Source organism: Sphaerodactylus townsendi, linkage group LG08 (assembly GCF_021028975.2).
Source record: "Sphaerodactylus townsendi isolate TG3544 linkage group LG08, MPM_Stown_v2.3, whole genome shotgun sequence".
Classification (NCBI taxonomy): domain Eukaryota; kingdom Metazoa; phylum Chordata; class Lepidosauria; order Squamata; family Sphaerodactylidae; genus Sphaerodactylus; species Sphaerodactylus townsendi.
In genome coordinates, this window is record NC_059432.1 from 37,332,736 (window position 1) to 37,351,767 (window position 19,032).

Sequence of the window (19,032 nt, forward strand, 5' to 3'; positions counted from 1 at the left end):
TCAAAGTTTTTTTTCTGTATATACACTGGTTACATTTGAAATAAAAAAATCCACTGGCTATTTTTCCTAGCAATGGAAATTTCAGTTTGGACCATCTTTGTAAGTCTTGTTTTTTTCCACATTACTGCATAATTATCTTTATATAAGGCATCATTTTATCCATTCAGATTGATACCCAGATATTTAACCTTATGAAATAAAACATTACATCTGGTAACTTTTTTCAATATCTATTTCTTCTTGTTTAGATAAAAAAGAGTAATAATCTTTGTTTTCAGTGTGTTAACTTTATATCCTGAAAATGACCAAACTGCTCTATTTGATCCATCAGATATTTTATTGATAGTTGTAAGGTTACTTATTGTTATCGCCACATCTTCAGCATAACTTTTCATCTTTAATTCTTCTTTATCTATTTATAAGCCTCTAATTCTTTTAGAGTCACCTTCTCTGCCCTTTTTCTATATAGCTCTGAAAAAAAGAAATGTACTGTTCTTGTATCTCCTTTTCTGTTTTGCTGTTCTTAACACTGGTAATTGTTCTTTTTTCAATTTCTTTCCTCAAACAATGTGCTAGAAATGTTCTTGGCTTATTTACATGTTCAACATTGTTTTGCTTCAATTTTTAAAAATTTATTATGCATTACTTTAGTTTCTTTTGCATTTCTTTCATTTCAAATAAATCCAGTTGATTCTGTAACACTGTAATTTATTTTGTTGATAGTCTTGTTGTTTATCCAAAATCTTCAATCTTTCTAGTATTTTATTTATTCTTTCCAGCTTAACTTTTCTTTCTTTTGCAGCAATTGCCATTAACTTTCCTCTCATATACGCTTTGCTTATTTGCCAGATCACTGTGTTTGACATTCCTTCAGTTCTGTTGGTTTTTCAAAATTCTTCCAAATCTTCTTTACATTTTAACTACTTCTTTTTGTAGCAATAGATTGTAATCTAACCTGCATCTTCTTCCCTCTCTAGACAGATGCCATATTACTTCTGTTGGGTTATGGTGTGCATAGAGGTGCAAGCAGGTCAGGTTTAGGATGAAGATACCGAGGCCCAAACCAGCCTACCATTAATAATTGTTCATAAGGTTTCTTACTAGTTTTTTTTGTAAAGTACCACATTGGGCTATTTTACTTGCACTGTCTGAAACATTGTTTTTCTTGATTCCCAGTCCTTTGCAAATTTACTGCTTAAGTGCTCTTGCCATAGCAAGTCTAATGCAAAATTGCTTAACGTGGCCATGTGGTTCTGTCTATGATTTTAAGTAGGGATTTTGTTCCAGGATATTCAATATTTGCTGCTGCTTACAGTAAATTCGTTGCTTGCATAACTGAGGAGGATATGATAGTGCTGAAATTCATTCAATATCCTTTAAATTAGCTGTATAATTCATTTAATATAATTATACTTAATTGTACAATATTAATCTGACATTATGTTATTAGATTATGTAGCCATTTCAGTCTGGCTTCAGGCTGGGATTTGGAACAGAGACTGCTTTGGCTGCCTCAGCTGATGACCTCTATGGAGAATTAGATAGATTGTCATCTTGCTAGTTCTGCTGGATCTCTCATCAGACTTTGATACTATTTTACTGAGCTGACTGTAACTGTCTTCGCTTTGGAGTGCTGTTTGACACAGCAGTCGGTGTAGAAAGCCAAGGTAGCTATGGTGGGTTGGTGTCCCTTTGCCCACCTTTGGCTGGTGCATCAGCTGTGCCTGTCCTTGGTTCAGTCTGATATCCCCACATTGATCCAAGCCATAGTTATATCTAGACTGAACTATTGCAATCCACTCAACTTGGAGCTAACCTTGAAGAGTGTTTGGAAGCTGAAGCTAATGAAGAATGCTGGAAACATGTGACCCTGATACTACAGCAATTATACTGACTAATAATCCTCTCCTGAGTCAAATTGAAAGTGTTGGTTTTGATCTTTAAAGTCTTACAGGGCTCGGGTCCAGGGTATTTGAAGGGCTATCCTCTCCATACATTCTTACTTACCTGGGAATTAAAGAGAGGCATTTCTGACAGTCCCTCCAATCAAAGAAGCTCATCTGGAGGACACATGAGAGAGGACCTTTTTATGGGCAGCTCCATAATTATGAACCAAATCCCCAGAAAGGTGTGCCTGGCCAACTCACTTTCAATCTTGAGGAGACAATTGAAGACAGTTTTATCAAGAACTGTGTTGGAATAATTTGGTTTATTGGCAGTTCTAATTGAGACTTCAAATTGTAGTATTTTGTGTATTTTTATAATTATTGTTTATTTACATTGAAAACTGTCTTATGTTTATATTGAAAACTGTCTTAAGTAGAAAGGTCTAATAAATGATTTCTATAACTTTAATAAACAGCTTGTTTATAGTAAAGACAGCCATACATTTTAGAGATAAACAAATGTACAAATATATAGATATGTGGGGCGATCCTTAGAATAGAAAACCAAACCAGATCTTACAAAATTCCATCAAAAATACCAGACATCAGTGAGATATATATTTTAAAACACCAACCTCCTAAAATAATGGCTATAAAGATAATAGTTTTGCTGTCATTTTTTATTCTTCTCCTATAGATAATTATTTATTGAAAGATTTATCTCCCAATAATTATTTATTGAAAGATTTATCTCCCACCCTTTGTCTCCCATCCTCTCAATTCATTCAAAATAAGCATGGTCTTGAATCCACATGAATGTTTTTGTGGATGGAAGGATTTGTATCTATGGGGTACAACTTTTGACTCCCTTCTTTATCTCTGCAGTCTAAACTGTCCCCTGTTCTGAGGAGCATCTTCATAAATGCTTTGGGGAAGCCAAGCTAAGACTTCAATCCAGCCAATTTTTGTTCAGTCTCACCCATTTTCCCCACCCTCATAGATTTATCTTTGCAGAACACATGATGTCACACATAGGCTGATTACACACGTGGTCTCCTTTGCATTCAGTGTACATTCCCTCCTTGTTGGATCCTCAGTTATGCACATGTTCCCCCCACTTCATAACTCACTGTGCTCTTAGGTTACACTCTTTCTGTGGTTTCCAAGATTTTTAAAGTGTGACTTTTAGGGAAAGCAAGGGGAAGCAACATGCAGTTTTGCTTCTTTTGGGTTTGCTCACTCCTCCCTACTTGCCATGCCCAAACAGCAGTGGTTCATCTCAATAAGACAGAACAAGGAAGTGGGGAGGGGGCAAGCCAAATGGTGGATCGGTGAGTGAGACAAGGCCATTTTAAAAAAGGGAAAAACCCACTGCAAAGCACACAGCTGTGAGGTAAGCCCATCATTTTTTTGGTGACCAGAGGAGACCATCTTTTCCCTTCTGAGCAGTGGAAAACTTGATTGGATCCAACCCTATGAGCTTTCTGGATTCTTTGTATTCTTTAGGATGCAAACCAAGTTCCTTCTAAAGTATCAGACCTTCATTAAGGATAGTAGCTATAGTAGTATTAAGGATAGTAGCCAACACTAATTTGAAAAGAAGCTCCATAGCAAAATTTGAATTTTTTAATTCAGACGGTCAAAGTTTTAAGTTCTCATAATTGTTGGAAGCATGGATAAAGAGGATGACTATTCCACGAAAGCATGGATATTCCAAGAAAATAAAGAGCATGGATATTCCACGAAAGCATGGATATTCCAAGAAAATAAAGAGCATGGATATTCCAAGAAAATAAAGAGCATGGATATTCCAAGAAATCATGGATATTCCAAGAAAATAAAGAGCACGGATATTCCAAGAAAGCATGGATATTCCAAGAAAATAAAGAGCACGGATATTCCAAGAAAGCATGGATATTCCAAGAAAATAAAGAGCATGGATATTCCAAGAAAGCATGGATATTCCAAGAAAATAAAGAGCATGGATATTCCAAGAAAATAGCCTCAGCATTTCAATATTGAAAACATTCTGTTTTTGCCTCTTGTAACACTGCATTTCTCAATGGAGTGCCCATAAATTTTACTATTTTGTCACATGTATGGGACTTCATATCTGATGGGACTTCATATCTTTTAAGAACTCTGTATGCATTATGGGTTGGATTTCCTTTATGTCTGTTATTTCTCCTAACTGGGAGTTAATGAATATCAACAAACCTTCATTTTCAGTTTCCTCTGGCATCCCTTTAAGGGAAGATTGCCTTGTTTCTTTGAGGAGTCAAACTTCAACTTGGTTCTTAAGTCTACATCTACTTTTCTGAGACTTACCATGCCTCTGAGGTTGAATGTCAGTTGTCTCAATAGCTGAAATGATCACTATTGCAGTCACCTTTATCTTTACATTTCCTAATTTAAACCTCTAATGGTTCCAGAGTTTGTGCTAATTTTGCTTGCAGGTCTGTTTTGTAACTTCTGAGCACATCACTCAAAGCAGCCCTTCCATTTCCTAACAGAGACATGCCACCATTCAAATACTTACTTCCTGTTTCACCTGAGACTCCAGCCATTTCAATGGTTCTTATTGGATTACTCAACTGTGCTCTCTGTTGGGCACTCTCTGTTTCTTTATTCCAAGACAAGCTTTTGAAGTTTGTTTCTTAGGTTTTGTTACATGCTAAAGTTCTCTTCTGTTTTGCAGCTGTCGAGATTCATTATTGATTTTGATTAAGGTAGGCTGCTTTAGTTAGGCCTGCTGAGTTATAAGGTAGGAGGAGTTTGAAGGTCTCTGCACAGCCGTGTTCGATTTCATCAGTTTAAATTCTCTAAAGGTTATTTTTGATGTGGCTCTCCATTTCCTGGAAGAAGCTGCACAGTGGCTTCTTTCTATACCCCTTAATAAAGTTAGAGGTTTGAGATGGTGGGTGTGGATGGGGGAAATACTTCGTAGTAATAGAATTATTGTATAAAATATATTCTTTCCTGTACTGGCAACAGAGAGAGTTTACTCAGGAACATAGTTGTCATTTATTTACCTTCCACCCTTCAAGTTCAAAGTGGGTAACACTGAAAAGCCTGGAGCATTTAGAAAACACCCATTAAAAAGAAGTCAGTCACTTTATCCTCTAAATTGGTATCAGCCACCCAAAAGCCATTCCTGCTAGTAAGAACTTGCAATGCTTTTGAAGGATGTCAAGGTTCTAACAAGTCCCCAGTGCACCCATTCATTCAACTGTGAAGCAGTCACTGAACCTCTATGTGCCACTGTTAGATGACTAGGGGACTTACAAAAATATATTTTTGGCATGTGGGGATGGGGAGGATGAGCTATCAAGGGTCTTAGCCCATCAAGGGATGTATAGGCCTCAAAGCCTCATTGGAATCAGTCTTCAAAGATACTAGAAATGCACAAACACTGAACGAATGAGAATTTAGCACATTTCCTCACTATGATACTTTAAATGCATAAACAAATATTTGAATCTGCAAAGATTGCATATGTAATGGAAAAATCATGTGCAACTGAACTTGGTGAAATTTGAAACCTAGCCATTTCCTCATATTCCTCCCCTGCATTTTCCATAGTTTATCCTCCCCATTGCCCTCCTATACAGAGCTGTCCCAGTGCTGTGTCATTTTCCTAATCTTTTTCCGACTATCATGATATCTGCTGCCAGCAAAATCAAAATACAGAAAAACAAAGAACAAAGAGGAGAATTATACTCTTTATACTTTTTCTAAAAAGCATATTTGATTTCTACAAAAATGGAAAGCACTTTCATACTTGTGACAGTAAGCCTGCCTCTGTATTCATTTCTCTCCTTCTTTCGTACAGCTGCTTCAAAGCTTAAAAATGCATCAAAGAATGTCACTGGGGTCACAATGTTGACTTTCTTTCAGCAGCTTTTTGGGAAGGAAGATTCTGCAGCATTTGACTCATAAACTCTGCCTAAACCCACCTCCTCCCCTAATTCGGTAGTTAGGAAGAATTCCTCTTTTTTCAACTGAGAGTTTAACATTGTCAAATCTTCCCTAAAAGCTGTTGAAAAACTAATGGGGTAAGTCAACCCTATGATGCTCTTTGAAGTGGCATCATTGGGAATAAGAGACTCTAGGAACAGAGGCAAAAAATAATACTTTATCGTCTCAACTTAAAAGGGGAACAATAACACAGAAAAGCTGCATTGCAGTCAATGGATAATGTTTTATAACAAGGCGTTTAAACATGCTTCATGGGCCTTTTAAAATGACTTCCTTGTGGGCTGCGTTCTGGAACGCTGTAGGCTAATCATTACTATATATTGATATGCTTTATAATAAATGTATGTAGCCTGCATTGGTGTAATATTTTGTGTGTAGATGAGAGAATGGTGTAAGGGTATCCAAGCCTCCAGGAATTAAGAGCATCAGAATAGTAATTGGAATGGCCTCCCAGCGAACTGGGAAGACCTTAAAGAAAGAGGAACACGTATAGTTAATAAAGTCATATCTAAAGCACTCAGTCTGGCTTATGAATACAGCAGACTTGAGTGAACTATTGCCACTGAAATTTGAGGATATACCTCACAGAATTTGTGTTGAAAGCAGCTATTCTGTCATTTCCGAATAATGATGGGTAACTACCCCCATTCAAATTTTATTCTCCTAATTATTAGTTTTCTACTGGAAGGAAAGCTTGTTATGAATGGCCACACTGAGTGTTCTTACAGTGTAATGTAGGAATTGTTGCATGGGGATGTTCATGGAGCAAAACATAGCCCAAACAGCTTTTCCCTCCAAACAGGGCTGGTTCCACATTTTGATGGGTCTGGCCAGACAGTGCTCAATTCCCTCCCCTCCTATGCATGCCACCAAGGCCTTCCATACACCAATCTTCCTGCCCCCACCCATGTACTCTTGTCTACCTGAGCATTTCTCCTCTGTCTGCTCATGACTCCTCCCACAGCTATCTGGATCCCCTTTCCTCAAAGGCACTGGGAGGTGTGCATGCCTAGCAGTGCTGCTGCTTTGACCATTACTGTCCTCACATTCTTCCTTAGCAGTGCTGAGCACAGGTAGTAAAGCTCTTGCAAGCAGTCAGGTGGAAAAGGAGTTGTGTAGACAGGGCTGATAGCAGTGGACCCTGCCAGAAGCCCTGGGCCCTGGTATATGCACCACCTAAGGTATGCTGACATTGGCCCGGTTTTCCAATGCTGGTGCACTTACTTTTGCAAACATCATACTTAGATGAAGTTGGCACTGCCAGAGATCATGCCTTGGATTTAATGTTTTGCTCTGAGTATTTGAGGGAAGAATTGATTTCAGCACTATAAATTTGGCCTGAACCATGGTCTGACCAGTACCTACTCAAAACCAGAGTGAATATGGTACCAGCATCTCACAGGAGAGGGGCCCAGTTAAAATGGGGTGGTTTCTACAATTTAAAAATTCATAATATAACTAACAGAGAAGTTAAAATGAAGTATTATGGAATTGTTTTGACATTCTGTTTCTTGCAGTTGTACAGGGTTTGGGGGCTATCTTTTTGCTGTGTGCAACATTTCTTGCTGTGATTGAAAGTACAAACAATTGTATCAAAAGTAATATCCATTGAAAGTCAATGGCATTTTCCCATTTGGATAACTTTGATTTTAAAAGTTTTGCCCTTGGCTCCCAAATCAATGTTTTGAGTTCTATTGAAAATCTATAGGTTTTAAGCTGTTGAACTCAGATCAAAACTTCAGTTAAACCTGTGGTTGCAAAATTCTTTGAGAGCTCATAGACTTCTCCATTTCAAAAGTGTTGTTGAATGTTCTAAAATCAATGTCATGTCTGAATGATGTTATACCAATGATGAAAAATCGCAAAAGCTGCATCCTCTGTGGTTAAACAACATTAAAATTTAGTGCATGCCAGTCAAAATTCTGCATAAGATCAGGCGGATTCTATAGGCTTCTAATTCAAGCAAATTAGGGGTAGAATATATTTTTTCTTGTTTATGTAACTTGTTTGCTAATTTCATTATGTTTTGCTTTGACCAGTTGTTTAGGGGTATATAGGAATGCATGGCAGACCAAAGCTGTACCTTTGTCCTTTGAGAATCTTATTTAGCCACTTTTCTGTTTCATGACATTTCAGTAATTAATACCCAGAACCACTGCCAAGATGATGAAGGGATAGGCACACCTTTCCTGTGAGGAAGGGCTGAATAGTATGGAACTGTTCAGGTTATCAACAAGCCTTTATTGGCGTAAACAAGAATACAACAATAGTAAAGAACTAATTAAAAAACCCATAAATATACAATACAGGAAATAAATGTTAAGTGAAAGGAAGTCTACTGGCATTTAGTAATTTCCAGGAGAATGTCTGCCACTATCATACAGAGAAAAGGATCAATATAGTCCAGCAAGTAGTGTAATCTAAATAAATTGGGGAGATTGGGTAAGTGTAAAGGAGTAAGATTTACGTACTTGGATCTGATTTTCTTAAATCTGAAACAGTGTAATAATTGGTGGGCCAGAGATTCAACTGAGCCAACATTACATGGGCACAATCTTTTAGACTTTTCTAGCTTGTTAAATCTGCCATGTAACAAGGCGGAAGGAATAACATTAAACCTGGTGAGCATTATGGCTCTCCTTTGAACAGGGTTTATTAAACAATACAGGTAGTGTGCCAAGTGGCCCTGTTCAAATGGAATAGAAAAATATGGGGGGAGCAAGTTTTCTTGGCTGCAGTGATTAGGGTAGAGAACTCTCTATCCAGTAGTTGACCTTTTAATTTTGTATAAGCTTCTGAATACGACAAAAGGCAGAGTGAATCCACTGACAGTCCAATAGAAGCCATTTTTTCTTTGATTATGGAAAACCAGGAGAGCAGGCGGTGGATCAAGAAATTACAGTCTGAGCAAAAATGAATTTGCAGCCAGAATCTAAAAGCCCCCAGCAAAGCGGCTGATTCCAAGGAGTTTTGACCTAACTCAAGGCAAAGGGCTGCATAAGGCACACAATTTGGGAGTCCAGTTATCTTATGAAAAAATATGGATTGAAGGGAATTTAAAGAGTTGTTAACAGCTTGAATCCAAATTGGGACTCCGTAAAGTAATCTCGAGGAGTCTTCGGCATTGAAAAATTTGATGAGGAATAAAGGAATGGCCACAGCTGTAGAAGAAGCATAATAATGCTGAAATACTGTTGGATGTGGCTAGGAGGGTGGCCTTCCTATTAGCTGCCCATGAAAGGTTATAGGAGAATGAAAGGCTGAGGTACTTATAGCATTTAACCTGTTCAATTTGGGTGCTATTTATTGCCCATGTGAGCGTCTTAAAGCGTCTGGAGAAGACCCAAGCCTTGGTTTTTTCATAATTAATTGCCAGTCTATTGGATTCATAGTAGTCCACACAGCGCCTCATTAAGTGTCTGAAACAAACTTTGGATTGAGAGAGAAGGACGGTATCATCTGCATAGAGCAGAATTAATACATGGGATGTTCCCAGTTTTGGGGCATGGCTGTTCGCTGCTGAGAGAACAGAGGGGAAATCACTTAAAAAAAGATTGAAAACAGTGAGGGCCCTGTTTCACCCCTTTGGAAATTGAAATACTGTCTGTCAAAAGGCCTTCATGGGAGCACTTGATCTGGCAACTGGTATTTGTGTGCAGTTGCCTAATCAAGAAAAGGAGTCTGGCATCAATGTCGAGGGCATCCAGTTTTGCCCAGAGAATCAAAGGGAGCCTTTAAATCAATAAAGGCAGCGTAGAGTTTATCTGCATTAATTGAGTGTTTACTGGCTAGGTGTAATAGCACCAAGGCATGGTCCAAAGAAGATTTCCCTTTACAAAAGTCTATTTGTTCAGCCCCCACTTCACAGGAATGGGAGAGCCACTACTGAAGTTTCTTCAGTACCAATTTAGCATAAATCTTCCCTATCACTGAGAAAAGGCTGATGGGGCGGAAGTTGGCAGAATCTGAATTACTTCTGTTTTTATGAATGGGAAACACAGTTGCAGACAGCCAAGACTTGGGGAGCACACCTGAACTATTGGGTAAAAAGAGTGGCCAGGATAGGGGCCCATCAATCAGTATGAAATTTCAGAATTTCTGGATTTATAAAATCAGGGCCAGGGGCTTTCATTCCTTTGAGGTCCTCTAACAGCTCAACTACTTCTTGAGTTGAGACAGGAGGTCAACTAGGCAAATCTAAAGGGATAGGTGAAGAAGATCTGTTGCTTAAAATACCATCATTAAAACGTTTGCTAAAATAGTCATGCCAAATATCAGGCAATACAGGCAAGGGTGGGAGGCTTGCTTCAATTAAAATTGTTTAGGACAACCCAGAGTAGCTTGGAGTTGTTGGAAGTTACTGCAGAGTGGAGATGTTCCCATTGAGTGTTGACACGTTCCATTTGGTTCTTCCTACTTAACTGGCAAAAGATGTTCCTACAATTTAGTAGGACAAGGAGATCCCAGTCTCCAGAAGCCCTAAAGTTCCAATATAAGGAGCGAATTTGACTATTGTGCTCCAGACACTCTCTGTCAAACCAAGATGTACTCATTGGCCCTTTCCGCATGGAGGTGGAAGGGCTTGGGTTGGCGTTTCTGACCAGGAAGCTGGGCGCCGTTGCAGCTGGGCGCCGTCGCTCCGTCGACTCACCTGCTCTCCAGCCCTCCGGCGCATTGTGCCTGCTTCCGTGTCGCAGAGCAGGAGGCGTGTCCCCAGGCCCCGGCGATGCGGCGGAGGGCCGGAGAGCAGGTGAGTGAAGGCAGGGAGTGGGGGGGGGGAAGCGCCGGGAAGCCGCTGCTGTTTGCAAGGCAGCGGCTTCCAGCTGGCGTTTTCAGAAAAGTGCGCTCCCCAGCGCACTCTGAAAACGCCGGCTCGGCGCCGGGCCGGTGGCACAGAGGCGGTGCGGCTGCAAAGCAGCTGCGCCCCCTGTGCGAATGGCGGCCTGGGGATGGCGTTTTTGCCATCCCCAGGCCGCCATATTCCGCCGGTGCGGAAACGGCCTTTCTGTTTTTGCTGGGTTTCCTTAGAGTGGATGTCAAAAGACCATCCACAATTTGTTTAAGAAGATCTTTAATTGTTCAAAAAGGTATAGTGATTGTCTCCTGGGGGAAACTTTTCAGGTTAGAAAAGAGGCAACTTATTGTATTATTTATTGTATTTGATATTAATATGCTGCTTTTAATGGGGTTTTAATGATTCAAAGACTATAGAGCCATTTACTATTATTTATTTGATGATTTGAGATTTGTTGATTTTATTTTGTTCTCTATTTGTATGTTCATGTTCACCGCCCTGAGCCCTTCGGGGGAGGGCGGTATATAAATGTAATGTAAATAAATAAATAAATAAATAAATAAATAAATAAATAAATAAATAAATAAATAAATGTGACAGAAGTTGATAAAATTATGCCTGGTGTAGAGACAACAGAGACAATTTTCTCTCTTCCCCTCTGAAATACTTGAACTCAAAGGAATCCAATGAAGCTGATGAACAGTAAATTCAGGATGGACAAAAGGAAATACTGCTTTACTCAATGTACAATTAAATAAGAATTCACTCCCAAAGGATGTGTTGATGGGTACAGGCATAGAGAGCTTCAAAAAAGGGTTAGACAGATTTATGGAGGTCAAGTCCATCTTACTGCTTTTTAAAGGTCATGTCTTGGAGGGGATCACTGATTCGTAAGAACATAAGAAAGAGCCTGCTGGATCAGACCAGAGTCCATCTAGTCCAGCACTCTGCTACTCGCAGAGGCCCACCAGATGCCTTTGGGAGCTCACATGCAGGATGTGAAAGCAATGGCTTTATGCTGCTGCTCCCGAGCACCTGGTCTGCTAAGGCATTTGCAATCTCAGATCAAGGAGGATCAAGATTGACTTCTCCATCAATCTGTCCACGCCCCTTTTAAAGCTATCCAGGATAGTGGTCATCACCACCTCCTGTGGCAGCATATTCAAACACCAATCACACATTGCGTGAAGAAATGTTTCCTTTTACTAGTCCTAATTCTCCCCCCCCCCCAGCATTTTCAATGTATGCCCCCTGGTTTAAGTATTGTGAGAAAGAGAGAAAAAATTCTCTCTGTCAACATTTTCTACCCCATGCATGATTTTATATCCCCCCTCAAACATCTCCTCTCCAAACTAAAGAGTCCCAAACGCTGCAGCCTCTCTTCATAAGGAAGATGCTCCAATCCCTCAATCATCCTCATTGCCCTTCTCTGCACTTTTTCTATCTCTTCGATATCCTTTTTGAGATGTGGTGACCAGAATTGAACACAGTATTCCATGTGCGGTCGCACCACTGCTTTATATAAGGGCATGACAATCTTTGCAGTTTTATTTTCAATTCCTTTCTTAATTATTCCCAGCATAGAGTTTGCCTTTTTCACAGCTGCCATGCATTGAGTTGACATTCCCATGGAACTATCAACTAAGATTCCCAGCATCCTGTATAGTTTAACTTAGAACAGATTACTTCCAACTTCCAAATATTATTGAAATGATAGAGAAGGATCCTCACATGTACTTGAATTTATTGGTCTGACAATCTAGCAATATAGGTATGTGCTTATTTTAGTAGGTTGGTTTACCCTGACAATATTTTTCTGTCTAATTTTCATCAGAACAATAGCACAGTAATTTATTGGTAGGGATGTATCTGGGTCACTGAAAAGGGGAAGTTAAATGACAGTTTAAAATTTGCATATTAGATGGACTCTAAAATTATGCAGTAATTTTAATTTTTCCTGCTGAATAATATCCCCCTGTTCCTGTTGATAGAGCAGTAGTTTCCTACTATGTGAAACAATTACAGTCTCACTCATGCTGACTGGTTTAGCAGCTGTCTAAAGATGGAAACATTTGTGCTTGTCAGGTGATGCTAGATGAAGATTCTAGGTCAAATCCTCAGCTGGACTGAATTGGCACAGTTTTGCTGGGTGTCAGTGGGTTGCTGCCATTTTACACCCGCTGAGGCCTTGGCAAGCTCTTGGATGTTACGAATGATGAATGGTACTTTTATAGACTTCAAAAATATTGAAAACCTAGACTGTGAGAACTTAAAGGGCCAGAAATAGTGAATCAGCTGTCAATAATATGCCACATTTTTTGAGGATTAACACACTTCTGTTACGTGATGGCAGTTAAAATGAGGAGGCAAATAAAAGGTGCTAAACACCCCAATTGAAAAGCATGATTTCAAGATATATGAACTGACATGGCCAGTATGAACTAAAGCCTGGCTTACTCCAGTGCATTCATTAGCTTCTCGAATCCATGCCATCCAAGTACAGCCAGTCCTTCACATCTCATCCTGGCTAAAACATGTCCCACGGTCCTTTGTGAGAACAGGCCTTCTTTGTAGAAATGGCAGCAATCTCAGAGCAGTGTCAGCATTCTGAGCAATCTACCAGCTCCTAAAACATTACCATCCTAAACATGCAGGTTCCTCTTAATCTTAATCTGTCCCATCAGTGTTTTTCTACATACACTGGCCATTCAATCACAGGATGAAGTTACAACCACCAAGTTTAGCTAAGAAATAACCCTAAAGTCATTTTCCACATCAAGTGGATGGCTTTAATCTGCAAGTTGCCCCATCAGATGCAACATGCATGGCCAACCCAGGACTAGCGCATATCTCTAAAAAAATGATGATTTCTTAACCATGGGTGAAAAGATAAAAAGCTTGTCACGGGATTGTGTGATACTGAATAATATTTGTGCAATAGATCAAGTCAAGTCAACCTTTAATGGCATATCATTGTGCAATAGATAGTATGCAGTTTTCAGAATAGGGCCTTTGTTAAGGTTTTCACAGCTAAGTGCCTTCGCTAAAAGGCATTTTTTGTAACCTAGAGAAATGCTGTATCAGCTACATTCTGTGAAACAAGGGTATTGTCCAGTGCCTCATCAAATTAGGTTAGTCAGAAACATTCTCCCAATGGATATATCCTAGGCGTTGATTACTATTTAGAAGTGGCATTCTGACTTTGAGTCAGATTCCAATTGCTTGCTGTAGTCAGCACCTGAGTAACTGTTGCCTAATTGTATTTTTTTAACTGAAAAACATTGATCTAGCTATTTGCAGTTTGGTAGCTTTTATATGTTCTTCCTGCTTTCTTTTACAAATTGCTAAGCTGCTTAATGATGGTAAAGCAATAAAGAATAACTTAGAAATGTTTAGTCCTGAAATGCCCTTCTCATCACATTTGCTACCCAGCACCAGCTGCAAATTCTGAAACTGTATCCACTTGAGGTTACGTGATTTGATCAGCAAGGGGGAAAGAGTGTGTTTCATAGCTGAGTTTTATTACTGTCTTATTTAATAGGTCCATAATTGCCTGGAGGGATCCAAAGGGAGTAAAACATTTTCTAAAAGGGTCCAAACCAGAAAATTAGAAGATTCTTATAACAAATGAATCATCTTGGTTTTGTGTTTCTACAAAATGGCAGAAGACATTGTAAAATCTCAGTTAAAATAAAATTTAAAGCATGCCTAGAAGTATTTCAATAAAGCAATGAGTAGCAGAAATCAGATCCAGAAAGCAAACATCTAAAGTGAGATAAATATCCCAATGAAAATAATCAACGAGCTGGATTAGCAACAAGATTTTTTTTGGTATAAGCTTTGGGCAGTCCAATCCAGAAGGAAGGGTGAATCCCCTCTGGAGCTGGTGCACCCCTGCTCTGGCATGGGTTCCCACCCCGCTGGCGCAAGGGGCAAATGTGTCATTGGAGGGGGCACTTACCCAGTGGGCTGGGTGTCATGCAGCTCCATAGTGCCTGACCTGGAAGCTGCTACAGTTGCCCAGGCAGGGGGTGGAGGGAAGTCAGGGAGCCGCCAATGGAGATACACTTCATTGGAGCCGCCAGCGGAGATACACCATGGTTTTCATGACATATCTCTATTCTCCCTTATAGGGAATTTTTGGGGATTTTTTGTATTTATTTATTGGGCTTCCTGCTCCATGGGATAGCCTTTTGAAGGGGACAGGGTGACATCAGAGTGGTGTCATCCCTGCCCGCCAGCCCCCTCTGAATTGGGTTTCAAGAGTCACAGCTCCCCTCATCAAATGAAAAGAGCTTTGATTCTCAGAAGCTCATACCCCCCAAAACTTATTGGTATCTAAGGTGCTTCTGGCTTTAAATCTAGTTGTTCTACTGCAGACCAACATGGCTACCGTCTGAAACAAAGATCAAATAGTGTCACTGGAGAAGACAGAATAAAGATTAATTTGAAAATTCTGTGAACAAGCAACGTGAGCATGTAAGCTGAAGAGTAGTGAGGCTGCCAGACTGCCAGACAGTAGTAGACAACATATTTATCCTTTTCTCATTATAAATTTAAATGCATGAAACCTTGGAAAAAAATAATGTTGAGTGAGAGAAAACAATTAAAGTTGATTTCCACAGTAGTGACATCTGGAAATGTTATGGATTTCAGCTTCTTATGATTTGCTACCTTGTGTTTAGTAAATTTTGCATATAGATAATATCTGTTCATGAGGGCTTGAAACCTCAAGCATCAGTGGGAGAATAAAGTGGGCTCCAGATCGCTGAAATTATTCAGTGCACGTAACTCTGTAGTACTCTACATCTCTGATGATGGATTGTAGCCTGATTTAAATGAAACCTGGATTCCCATGGAAAGAGTCTGTGAACTGTTTAAACATGAGCTTTTTAGCTGTACATATTCTACAGAATCTGTTCCCCTGCAGAGGAGAAATGTGAGGTTTCATTTTCATTTATTCTTCTTTATTACCTGACTGCTACATCAACATTTTTGAATTGTTATTTGCTATCTTTCTGTGATGTTGACATTTAATTTGGAAGGTGTTAGCTAGGACTACTACTTTTATTAAAATGGCTTTAGCCCATCTGGTTTCCAAAGTGTTTACAAAAAATAACCCATTCACACAATAATATACCAAAGTATCACAGATATCCATACACTGGATAAATCACCAAACAGAATCACCATAGCTTCTCTAGAATCATATTTTGTAACAGTGGTCAACCAAATCTGAGGGTACCTAAATTCAGTTACTGGAACTGTGAATTGGCAAGACAGATCTTTCTACACACCTGCTTGCTACTGTTCCAAATCAGCCACCCTTTTAAAAACAATGTGGTGTAGCTGAACTTCAGAGTAGGGTCTGGGAGATCCAAGTTCAATTCATCAATCTGTCATAGAAGCTCACGAGGTGATGTTGGGCCATCCTTCCAACTTAACCTACCTCACAGGATTGTTGGAGGATTAAAAGGAGGAGAGGAGAATGATATGAACTTCCTTGATCCCCACTGTAGATGAAGGTGGGGTATAAATGAAGTAAATTAATAATAATATAGTTAAAAATGGGAGGAGGATAAAAGGTAGATTAGTAAAGGTTAGAGATGGAGAAAATGAGGCAGGAAAAAGGAAGAGAATGTGGGGAGGGAGGGAAAGGGTTAAATAATATGGGGAAGTTCAGGGGAAAGTGATGTCTTCCCCCGAGAAGCCCCCTATCATGCATGTGGTCCTGGCTCAGTGGATGGTACTATGCAACTTTGCCACAGTTTTCCTAAGCAGCTGGGGATGGGGGAAGGAAAGCTAAATACAAAGAGATAAAAGTAGGTTTGGTTTTTGGAAGGAAGGAGAGAAAGAAGCAGGGAAAGAAGTGAGGCTATGGGGACTTTCAGGGAGTGGAAAGAAAATTCCTTACTCTGAACAAAGGAATTGCTGATCCATGGGCCACACTGCTCCAGCAAACAGCTAACCAGGACTGGGGAAAGCAACCCATGAACAGAACAAGAATATTAAAAGTGGTCATGCTTGCCTGTAAGTTGAAAGGCCTGACATTAATTTTGACTTGATGGACTGGCCAGGAAGTATATTTTGCAGTCATCTTTAGTTAGACAAAAATAGACTACTATTAAAGCCGGCCTCCTTTAAGCACAAGGGGCAAAGCAGAGGCATTGTTACATTTGCATAATTAAAAATCTGCTACTCAGCAAAGTACAGATAAATATAAGAATAAATAATTTCTGATGAAGTAGCCCATCAGTTTGCATTGAGTGAAGGTTTTCTCCTTGGGTTTTTAAAGGTCCAGTTCAAAGAATACTGGAATGCATTGGTAAGATTCAGCAGGTTCACACCACTCGGCAGAACTGGTTGTTAAAATGGTGCTTGTAAACAACCAGTTGTTAAATTATTTGAATCCCACTACTGGAACCAGTTGTTAAGTTCAATCAATCATTTCAATCATTTATTTACAGTCAATGACCAGTACAACTGAACAAAAGTACATCAATTTCACAGTACCATTAGCATAGACTATATGTATACAAAAAAACACACACTAGAAACACAGATGAAAGGTAACATGTAGTCTGTGGTATATACAAAGAGAGTATTCACGTGAACTGAATATTATAATTATTATTTGTTTACAGTCAATGACTAGTACTTAAAATCCCATCTCACCAGTTGTTAAATTATTTGAATCCCACCACTTCTGGAATGGCATCATCATGGCTTGATTCCATGTTTGAATAACATCTGGAACTCCATAGGTATGGATATTATTCCTTCCCTCACCAGCATTGCCATCACTTAGAGTCTGGAGGTGTTGGTATGGGCTCCGGCTACAGAAAAACAGCAGCTTTGCTACATTGGTAACACATGAACCATCCTCAAGGCTGACTGTAATGTCTAGACCACAGGTGTCAAACTTGTGGCCCTCCAGATATTATGGACTACAGTTCCCATCAGCCCCTGCCAGCATGCCCAATTGGCCATGCTGGCAGGGGCTGATGGGAATTGTAGTGCATAACATCTGGAGTGCCAAAGGTTCGCCACCACTGGTCTAGACTGATTAGTCACCCCCCAAGTTGCCAGACCCTGAACCACTGTTGAAGAAGTAAGTTATATGTTTTACATTTTTAGTTAATTGAAGTAATTAACAGTGAATTGTTTGTTCTTTCTAGGGATTGCTCTTCTACTGTGACACTATTGAATCTACTTTTGAAAAGGCAAAGCTGCCAAGCAGAAAAGTTGATGCTTTAGATCACTTTCAAAAATGCTTTGCAATTTTTAAGTTATACAAGGAAAGAGGAGATCACAGCAGTTCCACTGTTTCATATGATCCAGCTGAGGAAGTGAAAGACTGGAAAGCAATCCGAGTGGATCTGGTTATCAGCCCCTTTGAACAGTATGCATTTGCTCTGTTAGGGTGGAGTGGATCAAGGGTAAGTACAAGTAATCTCATGTCATCCTAGTTGAATTTTGATAATTCCAGGTAGCCTAAAGATCCCTAGTTCTGAAAAGTATTTCTGTTTTTATTATTGATATCCCACTTTCCGGTATTTATATCCTGTGCTTTTCCCAAGAAGTTTATTTTCACAACAGGCAGATAAATAGTGAGCTTTAAAACTTGACAGTCATTTGAAACCCCAACTCTAATCCTGAAACAGTTCTGTATCTGTTGCTAGGTTGTATTGTGCATGTGTGTTCCATAATATATATAAAAAAATCAAACTCTGCATCAGTGACATTAGAGTCAGAATAAATTATGCAATGTTCACATGTTCAAGTTCTGTAAAAACATTTGAAATAGTTTAACAATTGTACAGTGCATCTGAGAATGGTTTGTAGCATTAACATTTTGCTGGTTGTATTGGATACTTGGCTTGAGGGCTCTAATAAAGTTGATTCAATTGAACGTTTTAGCAAAGGGCCACTGGAACATAGAGATGCTTGAACAATTTTGGTTCTTTAAATTAAAGGAGCCCTGTTTTTTTCCCTTCCAGAATTTATTGTCCCAAAAAACAAAACACGCACACCTGAATTCAGATTATTCTTTTACTTTACGCTTTAAAAATCATTCTCAGCCATTAGATTTAAAAGCCTGTTATTTTTAATCCGTTGGAACCAATCTTTTTATCAATTAAATGTGTTCTGTTACAAGAAATGTTTTAAGAAGTCCTTTCTGTGCCTGGACTGAACACCATATTCCCCCTCTTCAGAGGTATACATGGGCTGATGTTATCCCGTTATGTTTCCCTGCCTGTGGCAAAATAGATGATTTCAGGTGGGTAACCATGTTGGTCTGCAGTAGAACAGCAAGATCTGAGACCAACAAGATTTCCAAGGCATAACCTGTTGAGAGTCAAAAAGCTCTCT

At 39.3% G+C, this 19,032-nt stretch overlaps 1 protein-coding gene across 1 annotated transcript in view; it reads left to right on the forward strand.

Annotated features, from left to right (window-relative positions):
- The window catches only part of DNTT (DNA nucleotidylexotransferase), a 165,257-nt gene that overhangs the window by 116,191 nt on the left and 30,034 nt on the right, over positions 1-19,032 (forward strand). The window contains 1 exon segment of the mRNA XM_048506221.1: positions 17,838-18,098. Coding sequence (XP_048362178.1) covers positions 17,838-18,098 — 261 coding nt within the window.